Source organism: Ranitomeya variabilis, chromosome 6 (genome assembly GCF_051348905.1).
Source record: "Ranitomeya variabilis isolate aRanVar5 chromosome 6, aRanVar5.hap1, whole genome shotgun sequence".
NCBI lineage: Eukaryota > Metazoa > Chordata > Amphibia > Anura > Dendrobatidae > Ranitomeya > Ranitomeya variabilis.
The window spans coordinates 322,953,561-322,978,855 of NC_135237.1; the positions used below are offsets into that span (position 1 = coordinate 322,953,561).

General features: G+C 40.5%; 1 protein-coding gene across 2 annotated transcripts in view; it reads left to right on the forward strand.

The window, feature by feature from the left end:
- GMDS (GDP-mannose 4,6-dehydratase) overlaps positions 1-25,295 on the forward strand; it is a 964,998-nt gene that overhangs the window by 407,619 nt on the left and 532,084 nt on the right. For both annotated transcript variants that reach the window (XM_077269772.1, XM_077269773.1), the window contains exons 6-7: positions 22,984-23,176; positions 24,490-24,594. In XM_077269772.1, the coding sequence (XP_077125887.1) occupies positions 22,984-23,176; positions 24,490-24,594 (298 nt within the window). The remainder of the gene's footprint in view (positions 1-22,983; positions 23,177-24,489; positions 24,595-25,295) is intronic.

Genomic DNA, 25,295 nt, shown 5'->3' on the forward strand with positions numbered 1-25,295 from the left:
CTAATTCCTTTTAAGCATTTGCTTTGGTATAGTTAAATTGTTTCTGCAGGAGACTCTCTTTTCTTAGTTTATCCTGCAAACCCAACATCTTGGGCTAAATTTTGAATATTTTTATATCATATGGTTTAGTGCATGTAGATGTACTATGAGTACTTATGCATCATATCTGTCATTTGTCTGTCCCTTGGGTATCTGTTTTTCTGTGTCTAGAGCCATATAGCGAAATTAAGGAACAGATGACTTGTGACTGGTGTTCTGATTTAGGCTATGTGCACACGTTGCGTATTCTTGTGCAGTTTTCTCTGCACCGTTTTTGCTAAATCTGCACGTAAAACGCACTGCAGATTACCTGCGGATTTACAGCGGATTTTCTGCGATTTTTGTGTGGATTCCACCTGCGGTTTTACACCTGCAGATTCCTATTGAGGAGCAGGTGTAAACCGCTGTGGAATCCGTAGAAAGAATTGACATGCTGCGGAAAATACAACGCAGCGTTTCCGCACAGTATTTTCCGCAGCATGTGCACTGCTGATTTCGTTTTCCATACGTTTACATGGTGCTGTACAACGCATGGAAAACTGCTGCAAATCCGCAGCAAAATCCGCAACGTGTGCACATAGCCTTAGGGTGCCAACCTGCACGAACAGGAAGGGTGAGTTTAGGGGATATTTCGTATAGTATTTCCCCTATGGTTTGGTACCTATGACTACCACAAGCTTCTATATTTGTCAGTGGAAATTATTTCTTTTGAAGTGTTGGTTGTATTGTGGTCACACTATAATGATTTAAGGAGTCCAGTTTCATACCTAGTGGATGCATGTTATCCTCTTTAGTGATTGAGTCTCCAATTGTCTATTTTTGTTGATCATTCACCTATCCCTGTTTAGATACAAATGGGGATATCAAGGGACAGACATGTGAGTGGGGGTGCCGCTGGCGTGCTGAATTAGGGTGCCAACCCCTGCTGACAAGAAAGGTAGTTTAGGGGATGCGTAGGATAAGTTAAATCGCCCCCACCCTCCCCTTGATATTTTGAATATCTAAGTGGGAATTATATTTATTGCTGTTTACCATACCATACTTGGGGAACATAAATAATCCACTGATTGATACCCAGGTTCAGTGAAGGTCTTGTACTATTTCTCTGAGCACTTTGACTTGTTTAGCTGGGATTTTGTTCGAATTGTTTTAATATTTTTAATAAAACTATATTTTTGAAAAGTTGTTTATGTAAATTGTTCTCTCCAACCCCTCCACAAACAAACTGCATTATGTTCAAGCCAAATCTAGAGGTGTATCTAGCCTTTCCTGCACCCGGGGCAAAGGATCAGTTTGGCCGCTCCTTCTTAAGCACTGACGTTCAGGCAGAGGGCGCGCACTAACTACGTCACCGCGCCCTCTAACCTCTGCGTCACTGCTGAAGACGGAGTGGCGCCGGAACGAGGAGCAGGTGAATATCGCGCTGCGCTCCCCTCCCCGTTATACTCACATGCTCCTGGCGCTGTGCAGGTCCCTGCTTCCCTGGCGCCGGCAGCTTCTTCCTGTACTGAGCGGTCACCGTTACCGCTCATTACAGTAATGAATATGCAGCTCCACCCCTATGGGAGGTGGAGCCGCATATTCATTACTGTAATGAGCGGCACCATGTGACCGCTCAGTACAAAACGAGGAGCCTCCTTGGACCGCCGCATCATCAGGAGTCCCGCTGGCACCCCCCCAGTCGGCTGCGCCCGGGGCACATGCCCCGGCTGCCCCCCCCCCCCTAGATACGCCACTGGCCAAATCTTTCACTTTTTGACTCCTCAGCCAAGAGCACCTGCTGCCATTTTTTGCAACCCAGCTCCTATGTTTTCTTGCATAGCAGAGTCATTTGGCCTTGTTTCCAAGTAGAAGGTATGGTTTAATTCTCCATGAAGACCATTTCTGGCTAGACTTTTTTGAACCGTAGATGTGTAGCTGGGTCTCACTGCTTGCTGCCACTTTTAAGCTGATGGTAGTGCTGGATTTCTTACAATTTCAAAAGGCAGTAAGCATGATGAGTACTGGTAGTGATTAGTTTCCCACAGAGCTCTGATCTTAGTTTCTTTGATTACATAAAGGAACAGAAGAATTTGTGGAAGCCTGTATCCTCAGAAGATGTTTAGTTCATCAAGATGTTTAGAACAATCACACTGAAAATTTGTTAAAAAAAAAAAAAAAAAAGTGTACCTAGAGGAATTGATATTTTGAATATAAGAGGGTGATGCCAAATATTTATTTTGACTTAATTTATTTTCTTCATTCACTTTGTATTTTGTCAAATGATAAAAATATACTATTAGCACTTCCATTTTTTGAAAGCATTCTTATTTTCCACAATTGCCTGAAGCTTTTCTTCAGTACTGTATATTGCACAAAATGCTCTCCAGTGTTTGTTGTTTTTTTTTCTAGGAATGTTGAGGTACAACGTCAGATGGCAAACAGCTAGGCCTTCCACTGAAATAATAAAAATAAAGTGTATTCAGTCTTCTAATATTTGATGATATGCCAACCAATGGAAGATGTTGAGCAATCTGGGATCGGCAAAGTGGTTGGAATAAATAGCAGCTTGACACAGCAGCTACTTCATGTGTATGGTCTGCCTAAATTAGTCAATCTGTTAAGGAGAACCTGACCGCTTATACATAATGCCCATGGGAAGCATATGAGACAATGGCCACATGATCTCAGCCAGGTATGTTTGACTCTGAAACACTACTGCGTTAAAAACCACTGGAGATTGGCTGGACCATCGTGTTCCCTGCAGCTTCTCCCTGCCTGCTGCCAGTGACTGACAGTTTTCTTCTGATCACATGTATAGGGAGAGCCTTGTCACTCCAGGGGAGCGGGCAGGGAAGCTGCCAGGGACCCGCCTGTCCAACTAGTCTCCAATGGCTTTTAACATATGTCTTTCTCTGAAAAGCCTCTGTTTCAGGGTTGCACATACCTGACTGAGATTATCCGGCAGGTGCCTGATATATGCTGATGGTGGTTCAGGCAGCATGTGTCAGTTCTCGGGTTCTCTTTAAATGGGATTTCTGACCTGCACTATACTTATACAGTCATAAGCAAAGTATTTCATATTAAATGTTCAACTAGATCCCAAATGTTGTCTAGTCATTTAATCACTTTAATCGTTCCCACCACAGCCATACTGGTAGTTTGTTCTGCCAGATCTTTAAAATGATCTGTACTATGTAGTTAATTATTCAGAACAATGCATTAATCTGACAGCTCTTTAAGCTGTGCTAATCAAACAGTAATTGTTCCCCTTAAGCAATATTAATATCTTACTTCCACTAAATTCTTTTTTATTCAGTGACTAGTTCACAGCTTTATCTCTCCTTAGTGTGATTACTCATGTACAGACACACAAAAAATGGCATACCAGTCTAGTAAAATTGTGACCCACCGTGCTGGAATCAGTTTGATCCAATAATTTTTAGAGAACAAAATTTCAGATCTTTAATCGACAAGTAAACATCATTTTTAAAAAATGTTGCAGTCCTACGTGTGGTACCGCTATTCTCAAACTAAAAGATGCACTTTTTTTCCAAAATTTTTTTTTAGGGATAGTGGGGGTGCATCTTATAATCCGAATGTACTTACCAGAAGTGTGGCAGCAGCAGGAGTCGGGCGATTCTGCCGCAGTGGGCTTGGAAGAGGGGTGTTCAATGGTCGGACGCTGCAGGGCGATGATCTATCTCCCATCCCAGGCTGGTTTGGCAGTGCCGGCTTAGGCTTCTTTCACACTTCCGTCGGTAGTCGCCTGTCACGAAGCGTCGGCGCGACGTAACAATGGAAGTGTTTGCTTTCACGTTTCCGTCTGCGTTGCTGGGCAGGAAAGAGTCAGAGAGAGACCTTTCCTGCCAGCCATGCGCAGATGGGAAAACTGGATGCGACGTACAGAATAACGTTCCCTTGAACGTTTTTCTTTGACGATGGTCCGCCAAAACCCGACGCAATCCAGTGCACGACGGACGCAACGTGTGGCCATACGTCGCGATCCGTCGGCAATACAAGTCTATGGGAAAATGCAGGATCCTGCTAATTTTTTTGCAGGATCCTGCATTTTCAAAAATCAACGGATTGTGACACAAAAGACGGAAATGTGAAAGTAGCCTAAGCCACTGCTCTGCCAACATTTTATGAAAGTCTGCAGCCCCGACACTTCCATTGCTGCAATGCTGTGACCTCTTGGGAAAATGGCAGATTGAGATCTCGGTAATGATACAGTGGGGGAAATAAGCATTTGATCCCTTGATGATTTTGTAAGTTTGCCCACTGACAAATACATGAACAGTCTGTAATTTTAAGGGTAGGCTAATTTTAACATTGAGCGATAGAATATCAAACATAAAATCCAGAAAATCATTTTGTATAAATTATATACATTTGTAAGGAAAACCACTCACACAAGAGTGGCGGGGAATACGAATATCCCCCCACCGTCACTAATCTGTGACGGCGCTTACAGTCGCAGCTCTCTAGCACCCTCCTTACCCTCAGGTCAATCAGGGAACTTCACCTAGGGCAGCCTCTCCGGCAACTACTTATCCTATCACCAGGCCAGATATAGATAGATATAGATAGATGTAAATACACGCACACACCCCTCCGGTCCATCACTGCCAGGATCCCCCAATAACACCAGAATGATAGGCTGCCACCAGTTCCTCGGTAGATATAAGCCTGGTCCGTTAACAAGCTTATATCGGGTCAGAAACCAACCCCATGTAGCGTATAAGTACTAGCCGAGCTCACGGACTTGGGAAAACGGGTTTCGAGATAAAGGAGCAGCCCAAAATTAATCGCGAAAGGCGCACTAGATACTACAAATATCCACAGGGTAATATACTGAGATTAGTCAGAAGTACAGATAAAATTAGGGTACAGGTTGGAGATGGCAGTTAGCTGTATGTGTTACCTTATTGGTTCTTATTAGTGATGAGCGAATATACCCGTTACTCGAGGTTTCCCGAGCACGCTCGGGTGTCCTCCGAGTATTTTTTTAGTACTCGGAGATTGTTTTCCTCACCTCAGCTGAATGATTTACATCTCTTAGCCAGCTTGATTACATGTGGGGATTCCCTGGCAACCAGGCAATCCCCACATGTACTTATGCTGGCTAACCGATGTAAATCATTCAGCTGCGGGGCAGAAAACTAAATCTCCGAGCACTAAAAAATACTCGGAGGCTACGAACACCAGCTCATAGCTGCCCCAGAAATGGCACATCTGTAAGATACGGCAATTCCAGCACTTAGCCTCTCTCTTCCCACTGCCTTGTAGCGATGGCATATGGGGTAATAGGGAGATAATGTCACCTTTGAATTGTGAGCCGGCTTAGTAATGGTGAGGCATCAATAAGACACCTATCCATTACTAATCCTATAGTTGCTAATGGGTTAAATAAACACACACATGCAGAATAAAGTATTTTAATGAAATAAAACACCACACAGTTTTGCCATCTTTATTGTTCTGCCAATCCATGTGACGCCCTCGATCTACGGGGAGAAAATAAAAATTAATAAACCAACACAAATACTCCCTGGTTCGACGCAGTCCATTTAATAATGAGTGTCCCACAACGATCTCCGCTATCAGGAGATGTGATAGCTCTATAGGCCTCCAGTGACACACTGACAGGAGACAATGGCACATGCAGTGTTATCACTGAGTTCAATGGTCTCTCACTTTACGGCACTGCTGCGTGAGAATTTTCCCATGCAGCGGTGCCGCAAGTGACAGTATGAACTCTGCACTCACAGCGGCGGACGGATACAGTGCGGGAGGAAATAGATTTGCACCAAGCGCACTACCAATATGCCAACCATACAAAACGAGGGTGCAAGAATAGTGGTCAATCGACTAGACCAAAACCAAGGGAAAAAAAAGAGGCCACTATATACCGCACATCACACTAATGGTAGTATAAAAAAGGAAAGCTTTGACAAAAATGGGTTAAAACATAAGTAAAAACACTGAAATCCTGTCCCCATACTAATGATATAGATCTCAAAAAATCAATGCCTAGACAAACAAGTCATCTCCAATACTAGCAAAGGTAATAACAATTGGCATGAGTAACCATGGATAATATGATGTAGACAATAAAGTGAATGTCATGCCAAATGTATATGCATATACCATGCACTGGCAATTGCAAATAGGTCTACGATGGGCCACAATAAAACGGTACAAACACATGCTAATAGATATAGGCAGAGTATCAATCAGTAACAAAAAATAAGTAGGCAAGAAAATTACATGTTGAGAGAGAGCCAAAGGGCAGCATTAAATATGAACCATAAGGGCCCCGTTTAGAATAAAGTCAATGACTGCTGCACTGTTACTGGAATCATCCATACAGGGGGCAGCCAAATATAGCAGGGGGAGGGACCAGCTGACACCCAACGCGTGTTGCCGTTACCCGGACGGCTTCAACAGGGGAAGTGAACAAAGCATGGTCAATAAGCGCTTAAATACTTTATATCATTGATGGCCAGTGTGTACTGGTGTGCAAGTGCAGTCAGAGCCGGAACCGGAAATGAGGCAAGCAAGGAGCAGAAAGGCTAGTGAGGGCAGATGTCCCTGCCCACAGTGAATCAGTGCACATGCGCCAATCAGAGAAGACCAGCGCATCACAGATAGATTGAGAGTCAGTGCCCAGATGCGGCCCCCTGGAGCAGAACAAGAATAAAGATAAGATGCAACATTGATGGGGCTGCCATGATAGAGGGGGACAATAAATGAATGAATAGATAAATAAACAGGATGTTTAATGGGAACAATGATTGTAAGATGTGCTGAGGAAACTGAAAAACAGAAAAAAAATATAATGACAAAGTGAAACTGAGTAAATATGTATGAATGGAAAATTAGTAATTATGAATAATTGAGAAAAGGAAAATACATTTTTTTGTGTATGCAAGAAAAAATGAAAAGAAAATTGAAACTGTGAAAAATATATAATAAAAACGTAAAATTAAAATAACAAAATATATAAAATATGAAAAATTATATATAAAAATATATGAAAATAACTCAAATGAGAAAAATTAAGAAAGATACCTTCCATCATTGTATCATCGGAGCCCCTGGAGAGCGGTCGCATCTGTATGTTGTATGTACTGTATGTGGTTTTTTTGGGGGGTTTTTTTCACACTTGAACACAGTAGCTGGATGATGGGACCACTACTGTCCCATCATCCGACTAGCGGTAACTGTAGCAGGCATAGCAGAATGGGACTAGTAGTCCCATCGAACGATGCCTGCCTACACACACACACACGCACACATACACTCCCATAGACACACAGCCGCACACACACGCACATCTTCTCCGTCCACACACTGTCCCCTTCCGATATGTAGCATTTCTCGCAGGCACATCCGCAGCAAAACCGCAGATCTAAACCTGCAGATTGGCCTGACACAATGGAAGTTAATGGGTGCAGAAACGCTGCAGATCCGCAAATAGAATTGACGTGCTGCGGAAAATAAAATGCGGAAAATAAAATGCTGCAAATCCGAGCATTTTTTATTTCCGCAGCATATGCACAAAAATTCTCAATTTCCCATTGACTAACATTGCTTGTGCACTACACTGCGGATTTGATGCAATTCCACGCGTTCAAAAACACTGCGGACATAGCCTTAAACTTAGATCATTTTTTTTCACAGTGGCATAAGCTGGAGACAGCATATGAGCTACTGAAGTAGTAATTTTGTGGAAAAAATAAAATTTTCATTTGCACAGCTGCACATTAATTTCTGGAAACTGCTTATGCGGTCAAAATTCTTATTGCACCCCTACTTAATTTTATTAAAGAATGTGGTTTACAAAAAGGGGTCACTTCCCCGAGTTTTTTCTGCTTTGATATTGGGTGTTTGCAAATGAAGTATGGCATCTGAAACCATTCCAGCAAAATCTGCACTTCAAAAGCCAAATGTCTTCCTTTCTGAGCCCTGCTTTGCACCAAAACAATGACCACATATGGGACACTGCCATACTTTGTAGAAATTGTTTAACAAATTGTTCTTTACCTCTTCAAAAAAAAATAATTTTCCAATTTTTCATTTCTCTAATTTTTATAACTTGTTTGAAACATCTGATGCTCAAAATACTTACAGCACACTAAGTTTTATTCTCTTGAGAGGTTTAAATTTTAAAATGGGGTCACTTGTGGGGAATTTACATTGTACTGGAACCTCAAGGGCCCTAAAATTGTAACTTGACTGTTGAAAAAAGAAATTCAAAAAAAATTTGTGCACAAATACCAATCCTTTCTTTTGAGCCCTTCCATGTGTGTATGTCTAAATAGCAGTAGTTTACGACCACATATGGGGTATTTAGAATTTGATAAACAAATTGTGGGCTGTTTTTTCCTTTAATTAGCCCTTGTAAAAATGAAATATTTGGGTCCAATATGACATTGTTTAACCCCTTTACTCCCGAGGGTGGTTTTCACGGTAATGACCGGGCCAATTTTTACAATTCTGACCACTGTCATTTTATGAGGTAATAACTCAAACGCTTCAACGGATTCCAGTGATTGTTTTTTTCCGTGACATATTGTACTTTATGATAGTGGTAAAATTTCTTTGGTATGACTTGCGTTAATTTTTGAAAAAAAAACGTACATTTGACAAATTTCACAATTTTCCAGTTTTGAATTTTCATTTTCTTAAATCGGAGATGTCACACAAAATGGTTAATAACACTAATAGTAAATAATATTTTTCACATGTATAGTTTACATCGGCACAATTTTGGAACCATTTTTTTTATTTTTGTTAGGAAGTTATAAGGGTTAAAAGTTGACCAGCGATCAAATCACATTTGAAATCACTTTGAGGGGTTTATATAACAGAAAATACCCAAAAGTGACCCCATTCTAAAAACTGCAACCCTCAATGTGCTCAAAACCAGATTAAAGACTTTTATTAACCCTTTAGGTGCTTCACATGAATTTCTTTAAAAAAAAAATGAATATTTAATTTTTTTTCACAAATTGACTTCAGATCCAGATTTTTTATTTTGACAAGGGTAAACAGGAAAAAATGGACCCCAAAATTTGTTGTGTAATTTCTCTTGATCATAACGATACCTCGTATGAGGGAGAAAACCACTGTTTAAGCACACGGCAGAGCTCGGAAGGGAAAGAGCGCCATTTGATTTTTTGAATACAAAATTTGCTGGAGCAATTAGCGGATGCCATGTTGCATTGAGAGCCCCTGATGTGCTTAAACAGTAAAAATCCCCCTCAAGTGACACCATTTTTAAAATTTGACCCCTTAGGTAACTTATCTAGATGTGTGGTGAGCACATTGAACCCTCAGGTGCTTCACAGAAGTATGTAACGTTGAGCCGTAAAAATAAAAATCTCCACAAAATGTTTTTAGCCCCAAGTTTTTAATTTTTCTAAAGGTGTGTGTATATATATATATATATATATATATATATATATATATATATATATATATATATATATGTATGTATATATGATATAGAGATGTAGATATGTAGATATGTAGATATAGATATGTATAGAGATATAGATATGTATAGAGATATAGATATGTATAGATATGTATAGATATGTATAGAGATATAGATATGTATAGAGATATAGATATGTATAGAGATATAGATATATAGACTTTTTTTTTTGCAACAGACCGAGGACCATTTTTTCCTGAGTTCGCCATCTAATCAGGAAATATTTTTCAGGCAGGGTGCTATTCCGTGTGTGGTAAAATTTGATAGGGCAGTTTTATTCTTCGGGTCAATACGATTACAGCGATACCCCACTAATATGTTTTTTTTATATTTTGGTGCTTTAACCCCTTCCCGACCCATGACGCCACATAGGCGTCATGAAAGTCGGTGCCAATCCGACCTGTGACGCCTATGTGGCGTCATGGAATGATCGCGTCCCTGCAGATCGGGTGAAAGGGTTAACTCCAATTTCACCCGATCTGCAGGGACAGGGGAGTGGTGCTTCAGCCCAGGGGGGGTGGCTTTGCCCCCACGTGGCTACGATCGCTCAGATTGGCTGTTGAAAGTGCAACAGCCAATCAGAGCGATTTGTAATATTTCACTATGAAAACTGGTGAAATATTACAATCCAGCCATGGCCGATGCTGCAATAGCATCTGCCATGGCTGGAAATCATGTTCTGCCCCCCCCCCACCACCCCCGATCTCCTCCCCAGTCCTCCGTTCTGTCCGGTACCCCCCTCCGTCCCCCTGTCCGCTCCCCCGTGCTCCGATCCCACCCCCGTGCTCCGATCCCCCCTCATACTTACCGAGCCTCCCGATGTCCGTCCGTCTTCTCCACGGGCGCCGCCATCTTCCAAAATGGCGGGCGCATTCGCAGTGCGCCCGCCGAATCTGCCGGCCGGCAGATTCGTTCCAGCTACATTTTGATCACTGTGATAAAACCTATCAGTGATCAAAATAAAAAAAATAGTAAATAAACCCCCCCCTTTATCACCCCCATAGGTAGGGACAATATTAAAATAAAGAAAATAATTTTTTTTCCATTAGGGGTAGGGGTAGGGTTAGAACTAGGGTTAGCGTTAGAATTAGGCTATGTGCACACTGTGCGGATTTGGCTACGGATCCGCAGCGGATTGGCCGCTGCGGATTCGTAGCAGTGTTCCATCAGGTTTACAGTACCATGTAAACCTATGCAAAACCAAATCCGCTGTGCCCATGGTGCGTAAAATACCGCGTGGAAATGCATTGTATTTTCCGCAGCATGTCAATTCTTTGTGTGGATTTCGCAGCGTTTTACACCTGTTCCTCAATAGGAATCCGCAGGTGAAATCCGCATAGAAAACACTGGAAATCCGCAGTAAATCCGCAGGTAAAACGCAGTGCCTTTTACCTGTGGATTTTTCAAAAATGGTGCGGAAAAATCTCAGACGAATCCGCAACGTGGGCACATAGCCTTAGGGTTGGAATTAGGGCTAGGGTTGGAAATGGGGTTAAGAATAGGCTTGTGGTTAGGGTTAGGGGTGTGTTGGGGTTAGGGTTAAAGTTGGGGTTAGGGTTGGGATTAGGGTTAGGGATTAGGGTTAGGGTTGTGGTTTGGGGTGTGTTGGGGTTAGGGTTGTGATTAGGGTTATGGCTAGAGTAGGGATTAGGGTTAGTGGTGTGTTGGGGTTAGTGTTGAAGTTAGAATTGAGGGGTTTCCACTGTTTAGGCACATCAGGGGTCTCCAAACGCAACATGGCGCCACCATTGATTCCAGCCAATCTTGCGTTCAAAAAGTCGAATGGTGCTCCCTCCCTTCTGAGCCCTGACGTGCGCCCAAACAGTGGTTTACCCCCACATATGGGGTACCAGCATACACAGGACAAACTGGGCAACAATTATTGGGGTCCAATTTCTCCTGTTACCCTTGCGAAAAAAAAAATTGCTTGCTAAAACATAATTTTAGAGGAATGAAAAATTATTTTTTATTTTCACGGCTCTGCGTTATAAACTTCTGTGAAGCACTTGGGGGTTCAAAGTGCTCACCACATATCTAGATAAATTCCTTGGGGGGTCTAGTTTCCAAAATGGGGTCACTTGTGGGGGGTTTCTACTGTTTAGGCACATCAGGGGCTTTGCAAATGGAATGTGACGCACGCAGAACACTCCATCAAAGCCTGCATTTCAAAACGTCACTACTTCCCTTCCGAGCCCCGACTTGTGCCCAAACAGTGGTTTACCCCCACATATGGGGTATCAGTGTACTCAGGAGAAACTAGACAACTTTTGGGGTCCAATTTCTCCTGTTACCCTTGGGAAAATAACAAATTGTGGGCTAAAAAATCATTTTTGAGAAAATAAAAATTATTTGTTATTTTCACGGCTCTGCGTGTTAAACTTCTGTGAAGCACTTGGGGGTTCAAAGTGCTCACCATACATCTAGATTAGATCCTTGGGAGGTCTAGTTTCCAAAATGGGGTCACTTGTGGTTGAGCTCCAATGTTTAGGCACACAGGGGCTCTCCAAAGGCGACATGGTGTCAGCTAATGATTGGAGCTAATTTTCCATTCAAAAAGCCAAATGGCGTGCCTTCCCTTCCGAGCCTTACCATGTGCCCAAACAGTGGTTTATCCCCACATATAGGGTATCATCGTACTCAGGAGAAATTGGACCCCAAATATTGTTGTCCAGTTTGTCCTGTTACCCTTGGGAAAATAGAAAATTCCGGGCTAAAAATAATTTTTGAGGAAAAAAAAATTGTTTTTTATTTTCACGGCTCTGCGTTATAAACTTTTGCGAAGCACCTGGGGGTTTAAAGTGCTAACTATGCATCTAGATAAGTTCCTTGGGGGGTCTAGTTTCCAAAATGGGGTCACTTGTAGGGGAGCTCCAATGTTTAGGCACACAGGGGCTTTCCAAACGCGACATGGTGTCCGCTAACGATGGAGATAATTTTTCATTCAAAAAGTCAAATGGCGCTCCTTCCCTTCCAAGCCTTACCATGTGCCCAAACAGTGGTTTACCCCCACATTTGAGGTATCGGTGTACTCAGGAGAAATTGCCCAACAAATTTGAGGATCCATTTTATCCTGTTGCCCATGTGAAAATGAAAAAATTGAGGCTAAAATAATTTTTTTGTGAAAAAAAAGTACTTTTTCATTTTTACGGATCAATTTGTGAAGCACCTGGGGGTTAAAGTGCTCACTATGCTTCTAGATAAGTTCCTTGGAGGGTCTAGTTTCCAAAGGGGTCACTTGTGGGGGAGCTCCAATGTTTAGGCACACGGGGGCTCTCCAAACGCAACATGGTGTCCGCTAATGATTGGAGCCAATTTTTCATTCAAAAAGTCAAATGGCGCTCCTTCCCTTCCGAGCCCTGCCATGCGCCCAAACAGTGGTTTACCCCCACATATGAGGTATCAGCGTACTCAGGACAAATTGGACAACAACATTCGTGGTCCAGTTTCTCTTTTTACCCTTGGGAAAATAAAAGAATTGTTGCTAAAAATTATTTTTGTGACTAAAAAGTTAAATGTTCATTTTTTTCCTTCCATGTTGCTTCTGCTGCTGTGAAACACCTGAAGGGTTAATAAACTACTTGAATGTGGTTTTGAGCACCTTGAGGGGTGCAGTTTTTAGAATGGTGTCACTTTGGGGTATTTTCTCTCATATAGACCCCTCAAAGTGACTTCTTCAAATGTGAGGTGGTCCCTAAAAAAAAAAAAATGGTTTTGTAAATTTTGTTGTAAAAATGAGAAATCATTGGTTAAATTTTAACCCTTATAACTTCCTAGCAAAAAAAATTTTGTTTCCAAAATTGTGCTGATGTAAAGTAGACATGTGGGAAATGTTATTTATTAACTATTTTGTGTCACATAACTCTCTGGTTTAACTAAATAAAAATTCAAAATTTTAAAATTGCGAAATTTTCAAAACTTTCACCAAATTTCCGATTTTTTTAGAAATAAACGCAAAAATTATTGGCCTAAATTTACCAGTAACATGAAGCCCAATATGTCACGAAAAAACAGTCTCAGAATCGCTAGGATCCGTTGAAGCGTTCCTGAGTTATTACCTCATAAAGGGACACTGGTCAGAATTGCAAAAAATGGCCAGGTCATTAAGGTCAAAATAGGCTGGGTCATGAAGGGGTTAACACAATAAAAATGATTTTATAGACAAAATAATTATTTTTGTATCACATTATTCTGAGAGCTCTAACTTTGTTTTATTTGTTTCACTGATACATCTGTATGGCGGTTTGGTTTTTTTGCGGGGCAAGATGTTTTCAGCTGTACAATGTTTATTTATATCCGTTTTTTTATCGTGTTTTATTCCACTTTTTGTTTGGCGGTGTGATAAAGCATTGTTTTTTGCCTTTTTTAAAACCTTTTTTTATGGTGTTCACTAAAGGGGTTAACTAAGGGGACAGTTTTATAGGTCTAATTGTTGCGGATGTGGCGATACCAAATACCGTATATACTCGAGTATAAGCCGACCCCCCTAATTTTGTCACAAAAAACTGGGAAAACTTAATGATTCAAGTATAAGCCTAGGGTGGAAAATGCAGCAGCCACCGGTAAATGTCAAAAATAAAGATACCAATAAAAGTAAAATTAATTGAGACATCAGTAGGTTAAGTGTTTTTGAATATCCATATTGAATCAGGAGCCCCATATAATGCTCCATACAGTTCATGATGACCCCATAAGATACTCCATACAAAATACACCCCATATAATGCTTCACAAATGCTGATTATGGCCCCATAAGATGCTCCATACAGTCATTTGCCGCATGTAATGCCCCATATAATGCCAATTATGGCCCCATAAGATGCTCCATACAGACATTTGCCCCATGTAATGCCCCATATAATGTTGATTATGGCCCCATAAGATGCTCCATACAGTCATTTGCCCCTTATGCTGTTGCTGCGATTAAAAAAAAAAAAAAAAATCACATACTCCCGTCTCGTCGCTCAGGCCCCCGGCACTTGCTGTATTCACCTGCTCCCCGTTCCACCGCCGCCAGCCGCCGCTACGTTCCCCGTCCACTGCACTGACTGCTCAGGCAGAGGGCGGCGCGGACTAATCGCTTCACCGCGCCCTCTGACCTGAGCCTCACTGCAGAGGATGCATAAGATGCAGCGGCGGCCAGTGGCAGTGGAACAGGGAGCAGGTGAATATCGCGCACTGCTTATACTCACCTGCTCTCGGCGCGGTCCCTGATTTGCTTTCCCGGCGCCGGCAGCTTCTTCCTGTAGTGAGCGGTCACTTGGTACCGCTCATTACAATAATGAATATGTGGCTCCACCCCCATGGGAGTGGAGTCCATATTCATTATTGTAATGAGCAGTACCATGTGACCGCTCACTACATGAAGAAGCTGCCGGCGCCGGGAAAGCAGGGACCGTGCCAAGAGCAGGTGAGTATGCTTAGACCGCTGCCACTCCACCTCCCCTGCCGACCCCTGAGTATGACTCGAATATAAGCAGAGAGGGGAAATTGCAGCCTTAAAAAATGGGCTGAAATTCTCAGCTTATACTCGAGTATATACGGTATGTCTACTTTTATCTTTTATCATTTTATTTTTCATTCAAATATTTATTTACAGATTTTTTTATTTGATTTTTTTTATATATACATATTTTTACAATAATTAAAAAAAAATGTGTTAATTTTAACTTTGTCCCGCTATGGGACAATCATTTTTTGCAGGCTGATCGCTTCTACAGCATGGGGATGCAGCAGCATCCTAATGCCATAGAAACTGTCAGTTTTGCGTCGACAGAAAAGTTTGCTGATCATGCACTGCACATGATTAGCATGTTTCTTAGGTCTAGTGACCCGAATGTCGTTGGGTCACCATGACAATGATCGGGACCCCTCGACACGCCACAGGAGTTATCCAAAGCTGTTCTTTGATCCCTTATTACGTCTAATGTCAGAAAGGGGTTAAACAACCCATTTGTTACTCTAATAACTTGTGAATTCAAAATGCTCAGTAAATCCACAGTGTTATTTTTTAAGAGGTGTGGGTTCCAATATGGTCCTCTTGGGCGTGTCACTTTATTATATTTTGACGCCTCTAAAAGCCCTCACTGGTACCTGACCATCTCTCCTAATGACAAAAAGACCCCAAAATTGAAGTGCTCTCCTTTGTTAACCTCTTTATGACATGACAATTTTTGTATTCTTGTGTCTTTTAACTTTTTTGTTCATCCACATAACTGTATGAGGGCTTGTTGTTTGTAGGACGAGTTATACTTTAGAATTATACCATTCATTCTACCACATCAGAATTTCTTCCATTTTGCAGTGCACGAAGTGCATTGAAATTGCAAACAAAGATGTAATTCCACAATTGTTTTTTGGGTTTTTTATTTACCATGTTCACATCAAATGTGTCCTGGTTAGATGGCAAACATGTATAGTTTTGGGGGGTTTTAAGTGGAGAAAAAAAAGTAAAAATATGTATAAAAAAAAAGTCCTAAAACAATGCTTCAGTTTTCGGGATATGTGCCTGAGAGGGCTTATTTTTCTTGCACCCTGAGCTGACATTTTTACGGATGCCATTTTGCCTGTTATTGCAATGTAGTGGTGGCCGACTATAAAGGTACATTAGTCCTTTTACCGATCGGCTAAATTTAATTTATTTTGATAGATCGGACTTTTACGAGCAACGGTGCCAAATGTGTGTATTTTTCATTTTTAGTGGGGCAAAGGGGGTGATTTAAACTTGGGTATTTTATTTTTTTTCAAATTTTTACAAGTACTTTTAAATGTGTGTTGTTGTTTTTTTTTCATGGTTTTTAATAGTCCTCTTAAGGGACTTGTAGCTATGATCATCTGCTTGCTTGTGCAAGAAAATTACAATCTCCTATGAATGTCAGCCTCATGCTTGCTTTCAATGGAGTATCGTAATAACAGGCACAGGGGTCATCAGCAGAACCCTGACTATCATTACAATCCACCGGAGCCCGCTATTGCGTAACTGGTGCACCAATGTGCACGTGGAATGACACGCCCACCTGCCAGCGCATGTCAAATGCTGACAGTGGGGTTTAAAACGGGTTAACAGCCGCGGACAGTGCTCCGTTCCCCTGCGGCTGTTAGAGGCACGATGGCTGATTAAAGCAGTCATCATCTGCTGGTAAAGATGTGGGCTCGGAGTGCAAACCGGCATCAAAGGCAGGGACTCTATACATGACGTGCATGTACGTCATGTTTTGTAAAGGGGTTAAAGCAAACGATAAACGTTATGACCATGTGAGATTTCTAAAAACTGCAGAATTGTGGTAATGTTTATCAACGGCTATTGAAATTTTGCATTCAGATTGAATGCCTGCTAAAAAGTGACATTTATACATTACTTCTTCACTTTTCTATAATTCCTGTAAAGAAGCTAAAGGGTTTATAAATTTCCTAAAAGCGATTTTTAAATGTTTAGGGGGGCAGTGTTTAAAATTTGTTTTATGAAGTATTTAAAATATAGACCCCTCAAAACGACTTGATAACTGAAGCAGTCTATTAACCCCTTAATGACCGCCAATACGTCTTTTAACTGACCTGAGATATATGAGAATATCATCCCCATACAGGTGACAGTCCAGCAGCTGTACACTATAGCTGACAACTTGCTGCATCAGCCACGATCAGTGTTTGCACCGTCCAAATCTGTTTAACCCCTTAGATGCTGCTGTCAATAGTGACTACATCATATAAATGGTTAACAGAGTGTGGGGACTTCCTCTTTATCCCAGTCGGTGCCCTCAGATCATGATTGTGTTGTCCTGATGTTTGCCATAGCAATTCATGACCAAATAGCGGCCTTATAGTCTGAAGACTGTTGTAACCTGTTCAGAAGTTAGCGACATTTAGGTGGTAAAAATACACATTTTCATTTCTGTCATGCCACTTTGAATTAATTCCTAAACATCACCTGAAGGGTGAATAAACTACCAGACTAGAGTTTTCAATGTCAGGGGGTGCTGTTTTTCAAATTGTATAACTTTTGGGTGCTTCCCAATATATGAGACCCCTAAAGTCACTTCAAACATGGATAGGTCCCTAAAAAAATAAATTTTGTAAATTTCCTTGAAAAAATGAAAAATTACCGCTACAATTTTAACCCCTTCATGCCGCGCCCCTTTTTCGTTTTTGTGTTTAAGTTTTTCGCTCCCCTCCTTCCCAGAGCCATAACTTTTTAATTTTTCCGTCAATATGGCCATGTGAGGGCTTGTTTTTTGCGGGACGAGTTGTGTTTTTGAATGTCATCATTGGTTTTACCATGTCTTGTACTAGAAAATGGGAAAAAAATTCCAAATGTGGTGAAATTGCAAAAAAAGTGCAATCCCACACTTGTTTTTTGTTTTGGCTTTTTTGCTAGGTTCACTAAATGCTAAAACTGACCTGATATTATGATTCTCCAGGTCATTATTATTATAGGTTCATAGATACCAAACATGTCTAGGTTATTTTTTATCTAAGTGGTGAAAAAAATTCAAAACTGCTAAAAAAAACAAACAAAAAAAACAAAAACAAAATACTCCATTTTCTGATACCCGTAGCGTCTCAATTTTTCGTGATCTGGGGTCGGGTGAGGGCTTATTTTTTGTGTTTCGAGCTGACGTTTTTAATGAGACCACAATTGTGTAGATACGTTCTTTTGATCGCCCGTTATTGCATTTTAATGCAATGTCGCGGCGACCAAAAAAAAAAACGTAATTCTAGCGTTTCGAATTTTTTTCTCGCTACGCTGTTTAGCGATCAGGTTAATGCTTTTTTTTATTGATCGGGCGATTTTGAACGCAGCGGTACCAAATATGTGTAGATTTGATTTTTTTTATTTTGGATGGGGCGAAAGGGGGGTGATTTAAACTTTCATATTTTTTTATTTTTTTCATATTTTTAAAAACATTTTTTTTTTTTTTTTACTTTTGCCATGCTTCAATAGCCTCCATGGGAGGCTAGAAGCTGGCACAACCCGATCGGCTCTGCTACATAGCAGCGATCTGATGTTCGCTGCTATGTAGCAGAAATGCAGGTGTGCTGTGAGCACCGACCACAGGGGGGCGCTCACAGCAAGCCGGCATTAGTAACCATAGAGTTCTCAAGGACCTCTATGGTTACCATCCTGATGCATCGCAGACCCCCGATCATGTGACGGGGGTCGGCGATGTGGTCATTTCCGGCCGCCCGGCCGGAAGGGCCGGTTAAATGCCGCTGTCTGCGTTTGACAGCGGCATTTAACAGGTTAATAGCGGGGGGTGAATCGCAATTTCACCCGCCGCTATTGCGCGCACATGTCAGCTGTACAAAACAGCTGACATGTCGCGACTTTGATGTGGGCTCACCGCCGGAGCGCACATCAAAGGGGGAGACACGACATGCGCAGTAATAGTACGGCGCATGTCGTGAAAGGGTTAAACCTCCTAAAATGCTAACAAATTAAAATAACATTTTACAAATGGTGCTGATGTAAAGCAGACATGAGGGAATGTTATTTATTATTGTTTTGATGTGGTATGACTATCTGGATTAAAGGGATAATCATTTAAAGTCTCAAAATTGCTAATTTTTAACATTTTTCTCAAATTTCTGATATTTTTTAAAAATAAACACAAAACATATCGACCTTAATTTACCATTATCATAAAGTATGTGTCACCAAAAAACAATCTCAAAATCACTGGAATTTGTAGAAGTGTTCCAGAGTTAGTACCACATAGTGACACTGGTCAGATTTAAACAAATTGGCTCTGTCACTAAGGGGTTAAATATAAAGCTTATAAAAGGTTAGCAGGAATGGTTCATATTTTAACGTATGTACCAGAATTTTTTTTTTAAAGTCCTAAAAAAAATCTTAACATGTCTACTTTACAATGGCTTTTTTTTTTTTTTTAAGTTATATTAAAAAGGGATAGTCCTAACATGCAAAATAGTTTTTAAAGGACAAAAATATTACCGGTAAGTTGCAAAATTTCCCACGAATTCAACGGTTTTAAAAAAAAAAAATGAATACATATGTCAAGATGTAATGTCATTTTTTTTTTTTTTATGGGTTGCAAAACTTTCTCAGAATCACTAGGTTTACTAGTAGTAGTTCAAAATTAACACGTTAACATATTTGAGATTTGACAAATGAGTCTGTCCACAATACGAAAACTGGCTGTGTCCTTAAAAGGTTCGCTGCTTGACAAGCATCCGTAGGTGACTCCACTAACCCTCACACTAGCTCACTGTATAGCAGAAGAAATATGTGTATAACTTGACAGCTGGGTGTTGCCGTTCCCTTTGCCATAGGGGTGTGGCCTTATTGTTTCACATGGCCACCTCTGATTGGACGATGTCCTAAAATTCTAGGAAGAATAACCAGAAAGATGCCATCAGTGGGCTTTATGAAATTCTTTTCCAGCAGGTCACTATGTGGCAATGCAAGTTTTTACAAATAGACCTGTCAGGAGAGCAGACAGATCGTCCTTAAAAATGGCTTTAATGTTTGGTATTGTAGCAATAAATGGGAGAATCAAACCAAACTGACTGCATTTGTCTTGCTTCCACAAGCCTTTGTATACATGAGGCTAAGTTTTCAGAGCAAACACGCGTGCGGTGCCAACAACCATGCAGTGCAGTACTCCTGTTTGCAATGAAGATGGCATTGCAGGATAGTACAGGGAATTGCTTTTGTGCCTGTTCGCTGCAGAACGGTAGTGTCACCAACCTCAATGGAAACTCAATTCAGAGTCAATGGGAAGGGTCATCTCCATTTCTCTCGCGTTAATCACTTCCCTAGCTTTTCTGTTAAAAATAAAATTGTCTCTACGCCCCTGAAGTATGACACAAACACCGTTCCCTATGCCGAGCTGAGGCTATAAAACAAATGGAATTTTTATGTCAAAAATAATTTTGCTCTGGAACTTGTGATTAACTTTGTGACTTTCATTGTTTTAGCAGCCCTACAATTAGTGGTTTCCTATCCCCCACTACTGGCATCAGCAGTTGCCATAGCAATCTCTATTTCGTGTTGTAAGCTATGGTCTACGGTTTATTGTCCTGGGAAAATATATTGTTTTTCTTTTATTGTAAATTGCAACTTAACTTTGCAAACAAAAGGTTTTCACATAGAAGTGTGTTCTGCTTGTGGATATGCAGAACAAGGAAAAAAAAAATTTCCTCCCACATTTATTCTTAGTCTGAGATTCCCATGGCAGAAATAAAGAAAAATGAATTGGCTATCTCTTACATCTCTTACTCATGTCCTCCAGAAAGCGAGTTCCCTGCCTCTAGCCCTCCTTATTTCCCATCTACTGTTGTTGCTTACAAGCTGTAACATGCCAGTATAATTCACTACATAAACCTTTTCCAGCCATTTTAGTGAAAATCCTAGACTTTTTTATTAGATCCTTAACTTTTTCAACATTTTTTTTCTCTAGTATGGTTTTCTGTATATATAGATATAGATAAAGATATAGGTTTAGGCAAGTGTGGAAATACAATATTGCTGAAAACTAACCATGCTTTAAAAAGTAGAAGTAATAGTTTATTTTTGTCAATTAAAACGCAAAGTCAGTGAACAAAATATAAATATATCAAATCAATATTTCCTTTCACAATGGCATCAATTCTTCTAGGTACACTTGCACACAGTTTTTAAAGGAACACAGCTGGGAAATTGTCATAAACATCTGGGAGAACTCACCACAGATCATCTGAGGATGTAGGCTTGTGCAGATCCTTCTGTAGATGTATGCTTACATAAATCCTTCCTTCTCTGGATGTAGGCTTCTTGAGTAAATTCTTCTGTCTGTTCATTATGATATTGGGAACAAAATGCCTGCTGAGTTCCTTCAAAAACTGTATGAAGTATACCTAGACAAATTGATGCTGTTTGGAAGGCAAAAGGGCAAAGGCAAAATTTTATTTCATTCAGTTTGCATCTTTTTAATTGATAAAAATAAACTATTTATACACTTCTAATTTTTAAAAGAATGCCTAAAACCTTTTGTACAGCATTGTGGGTGCTTAAATTGACAAGTCTTAATACCCCAGTCATTGATGACATATCATTAGGATTTCCCAGTGCCTAGAATAGAGTATGATTGCTTTGGCTTTTATCTATTATAAGGAGACTTTCTGGCCGAGTGCTGTTTAGCGCTATGCTTTCCAACCCTTCTCCATTCACTGGCTTTTTTCACAGAAAAAGTTTCTTTCTTTAGGATTGGTGAGAAACCTGGTGTGTTCTTGAGTCCTGTATCTCATTCTGTTCCCTGCACCCTGAACAATGGCAACTCTTTATGGATCCCTCACTCAATGAGTTGCAGATTTCAGGCTGTCACTTTAACTCTTGTAGGGTTTTTATGGGCTTGGGGAGTTGCTTTTGATACAAAAGGTTTTCATTAGGTGTGTGCTCAGGTCTGATTTTCGCTGTCATGACAGAGTACTGTAATCCTACTATGCCCTCCTGGTTTTGACATTACAATGCATATTAGATGGAATGTTAATAGTTTTTATCTCTTGGTTATCACTCATTTGTAATTACTTAATAGCTGATAAACTATTTTACAATGGCTTTATTGCATTAAGTTGTAAGTTAGAAATCACTGAAAGCTCACAGCTTTGTGTCATTCTTCATTGTCTTCATAGACCATACTTGTCAATCTTACAGTTAGCATACTAAACAAAGATATCTATGGATAATTAACTAGAAGTGACATTATGATATGGTTTTAGGTTTTTACATTTTCAATGCTCGTAAATAGGGCATAGAAATGTTACTGTTTTATTAAAATTACTGTAGAATGCAACATAAAAAATTTTTAAAGAGCCTTAGCCATGCAGGAGGTTAAGTATGTTTGGGTTTTTTTTTCTTGTTGGCATTGCCATCTTCCTAAGTGACAGAAAAGGAAGCCCAGTAATGACAGAATTAAGGCAGTGCTTTTATTTTTTTGAAGATTGAAATGTATAGTACTGCTTGAAATAGGTAATGTCTTGGATGTTGTCAATAGGTATTTTTTTATACCTGAACAATCATTCGAAATGTAGGTCATGCAGAACATTTCAGTATGTACATGTTTTAATTAAAAACTAGTTGTTCTCAGTTTTTTCCAGACTGGATTACTAAGGGTGCTTTCACATTGCGTTCTGCGTCTGACTTTACGTCTGAAATCACAATCAAAACCGGTTCCGGACATAGATTTTATTTAACTTTCTACCATTATGTCAATAGGATCCATCAGTATCTTTAAATAGCTGCAATAAAATATCAATATGCAGCCACTGTCATGTGAATTTTTTTTATAGGAATAGCCAACTCATGGTGTAATTGTGAATCCTAAATCATATTTACTGTTCTGATTGGCTGTGAATTTTTGTGTTGTCCCTTTCCAATGTATATATAATATTGAACAAATCTACTTTCAAAATATGAACCCAATATATTCCTCATATTAATACTTTATTATTGTTGTTTTTAGATATCTTTTGACCTGGCTGAGTACACGGCCGACGTTGATGGTGTTGGAACCTTGCGTCTTCTGGATGCAGTGAAAACCTGCGGCCTTATTGAAACAGTGAAGTTTTATCAAGCCTCAACAAGTGAACTGTATGGAAAAGTGCAGGAAATTCCACAGAAAGAGACAACTCCATTTTACCCTCGATCCCCATATGGTATGTCAGCACTTGCTTGACAGGACAGGACCCTATAAAATACCTGTTATTGTGTTACAGTAACTCTTTTATATTATATTGTAATTTTGTTTTAATTGGAGTAAGTCATAACCTAGGAAAACCATTTGTCAAAAGTTTTGTATGTCTATATAACTTTTTTGTTTTCAAGGATCCCTTGATTTTCATTGGCCAGTTTGATCTGAAACATGGATCAAGTTAGGACATGTGTCCATTTTGTTTTACATTGGGAATATGACCTTGAAATTTCTAAGGATGAATGTCCACCCATACTTAAGCAAATATCCTCATCAGAGAGTAAGGCTATGTCTCCACGTTAAGGCTACGCGGCGGTATCGCCGCAGCGGCGAAGCCGCTCGGCACTAAGCCCCGCCCCCTTAATGGGACGCGATGGTGCCGGATGTGTACAGTACACATCCGGGATCATCGCACCCCTCGCCATAGGGCCCTGTGATATGCCTTGCGGGGACGCTGCGTCCCCGCAAGGTGTACGGACATGCTGCGTTCTGAAAAGACACGCAGCATGTCCGGAGTCGCAGGGCCGCCGCGTGCGGGTTTCCACGCATAGTGGAGACGGGATTTCATAAAATCCCCTCCACTATGCTGGAACATTTGGACGCTGCTTGTTTGACGCTGCAGCGTCAAACAAGCAGCGTTTACTGACCGTGGAAACATACCCTAAGAGGACTTGATCTCCAGAGGAGCGTTGCATGGCCTATAAGTCTCCTAATGCCAGCTTGGCACTCTTAACAAGGTGAATTGTTCCATCTTAGACACACAGTCCAGAGGCTTGTCACCTAGATAAATTAGATCTCCTGCCTTGCACTGATGAGACGCAAACACTCTGAAACATGTCTACAAATGAAGTTTCTGCTTTGGCTTAATATCCTAAATCATGTTGCAAGGCTCGTTAAACGGTCTATATTAACTTTGAGTTGCTACATCCAGTAGGTGGTGCTAAGGATCAAGTCATCTTCCTCTCTAAAGAGGCTATTTGGGTATATAAATTGGCATATGTCTCCTTTAACACCAGCTTTGAAATTCTCTACCAGGAGAAACGTTCTTTCTTAGACCACCACTCATACATACAGTAGCAATCTAATAGAAATTGTCACTTTTTTCCTGTTAAGTAAACCTACCCAAATCCTTCGTTATGCGTCCATATGGCATTGCACAGTCAAGAGCTCATGCACCCCTCTTGCATCTCTATTACAGTCCTGCAAAACTTAGTTTTAATACTAACAAGTCTGTAGAGAATTCTTGTAACAATGGAGATATATCTTTTTGTTTTACAGGAGCCGCCAAACTCTATGCTTACTGGATTGTGGTGAATTTCAGAGAAGCCTACAAACTGTTTGCGGTTAATGGTATTCTTTTCAACCATGAGAGCCCACGTAGAGGTTAGGAGCTAAATTGATTTTAATTTTAGAAATTATACAACATTGTTGCTCAGCACATTTTTTGGTATATTTGATTGGGGGCCATTGTGACACTGGTGTAAAGCAGTCATCAAAACTATCTCTATAGTTATGAAAATCCTAATTTGGAGCAGTTTATGAAAAGGTTTGCTGCAGGAATTTGGTGGTCTAGTTCTTAAAGCCCTTTCATGCAAACCCTCCACAAAACCGAATTCGGATGTATGCGCTTACTGGGCCATTAACTGCAATGATGCCGACAGTCAACGTGTGCTGTTCTGTATACACCTACTGGAGGCAGAAACTCAGACGTAGTACACTACAGTGAGTGTCCTCCTCCAATAGGTGTACATGCCCAAAAATAATGAATGTCAGAGCATACGTCGACTCTGCACCATTTTAGTCAATGGCTGTCGGCACATATGTTCAAATCTTGTTTTCCTGTGGTAATTTCAACACAGCCCCGATTGGACTACTGAGCATGGGACTACTGAGCATGGGACAAAGTGCTGTGTAAATGCACCTTAAGTCACCATATTCAACATATTATTCAATGACTAATTTTGGCTATTAGAAGAGAAGCACACACTCCGGATCCACCTGCCATGGAGTTTGTTTTACGATTAAAGGTTTTTATGATGTGTGCACATACCCTAAAATGGAAAATTAAAAAGGATTGTTTATGC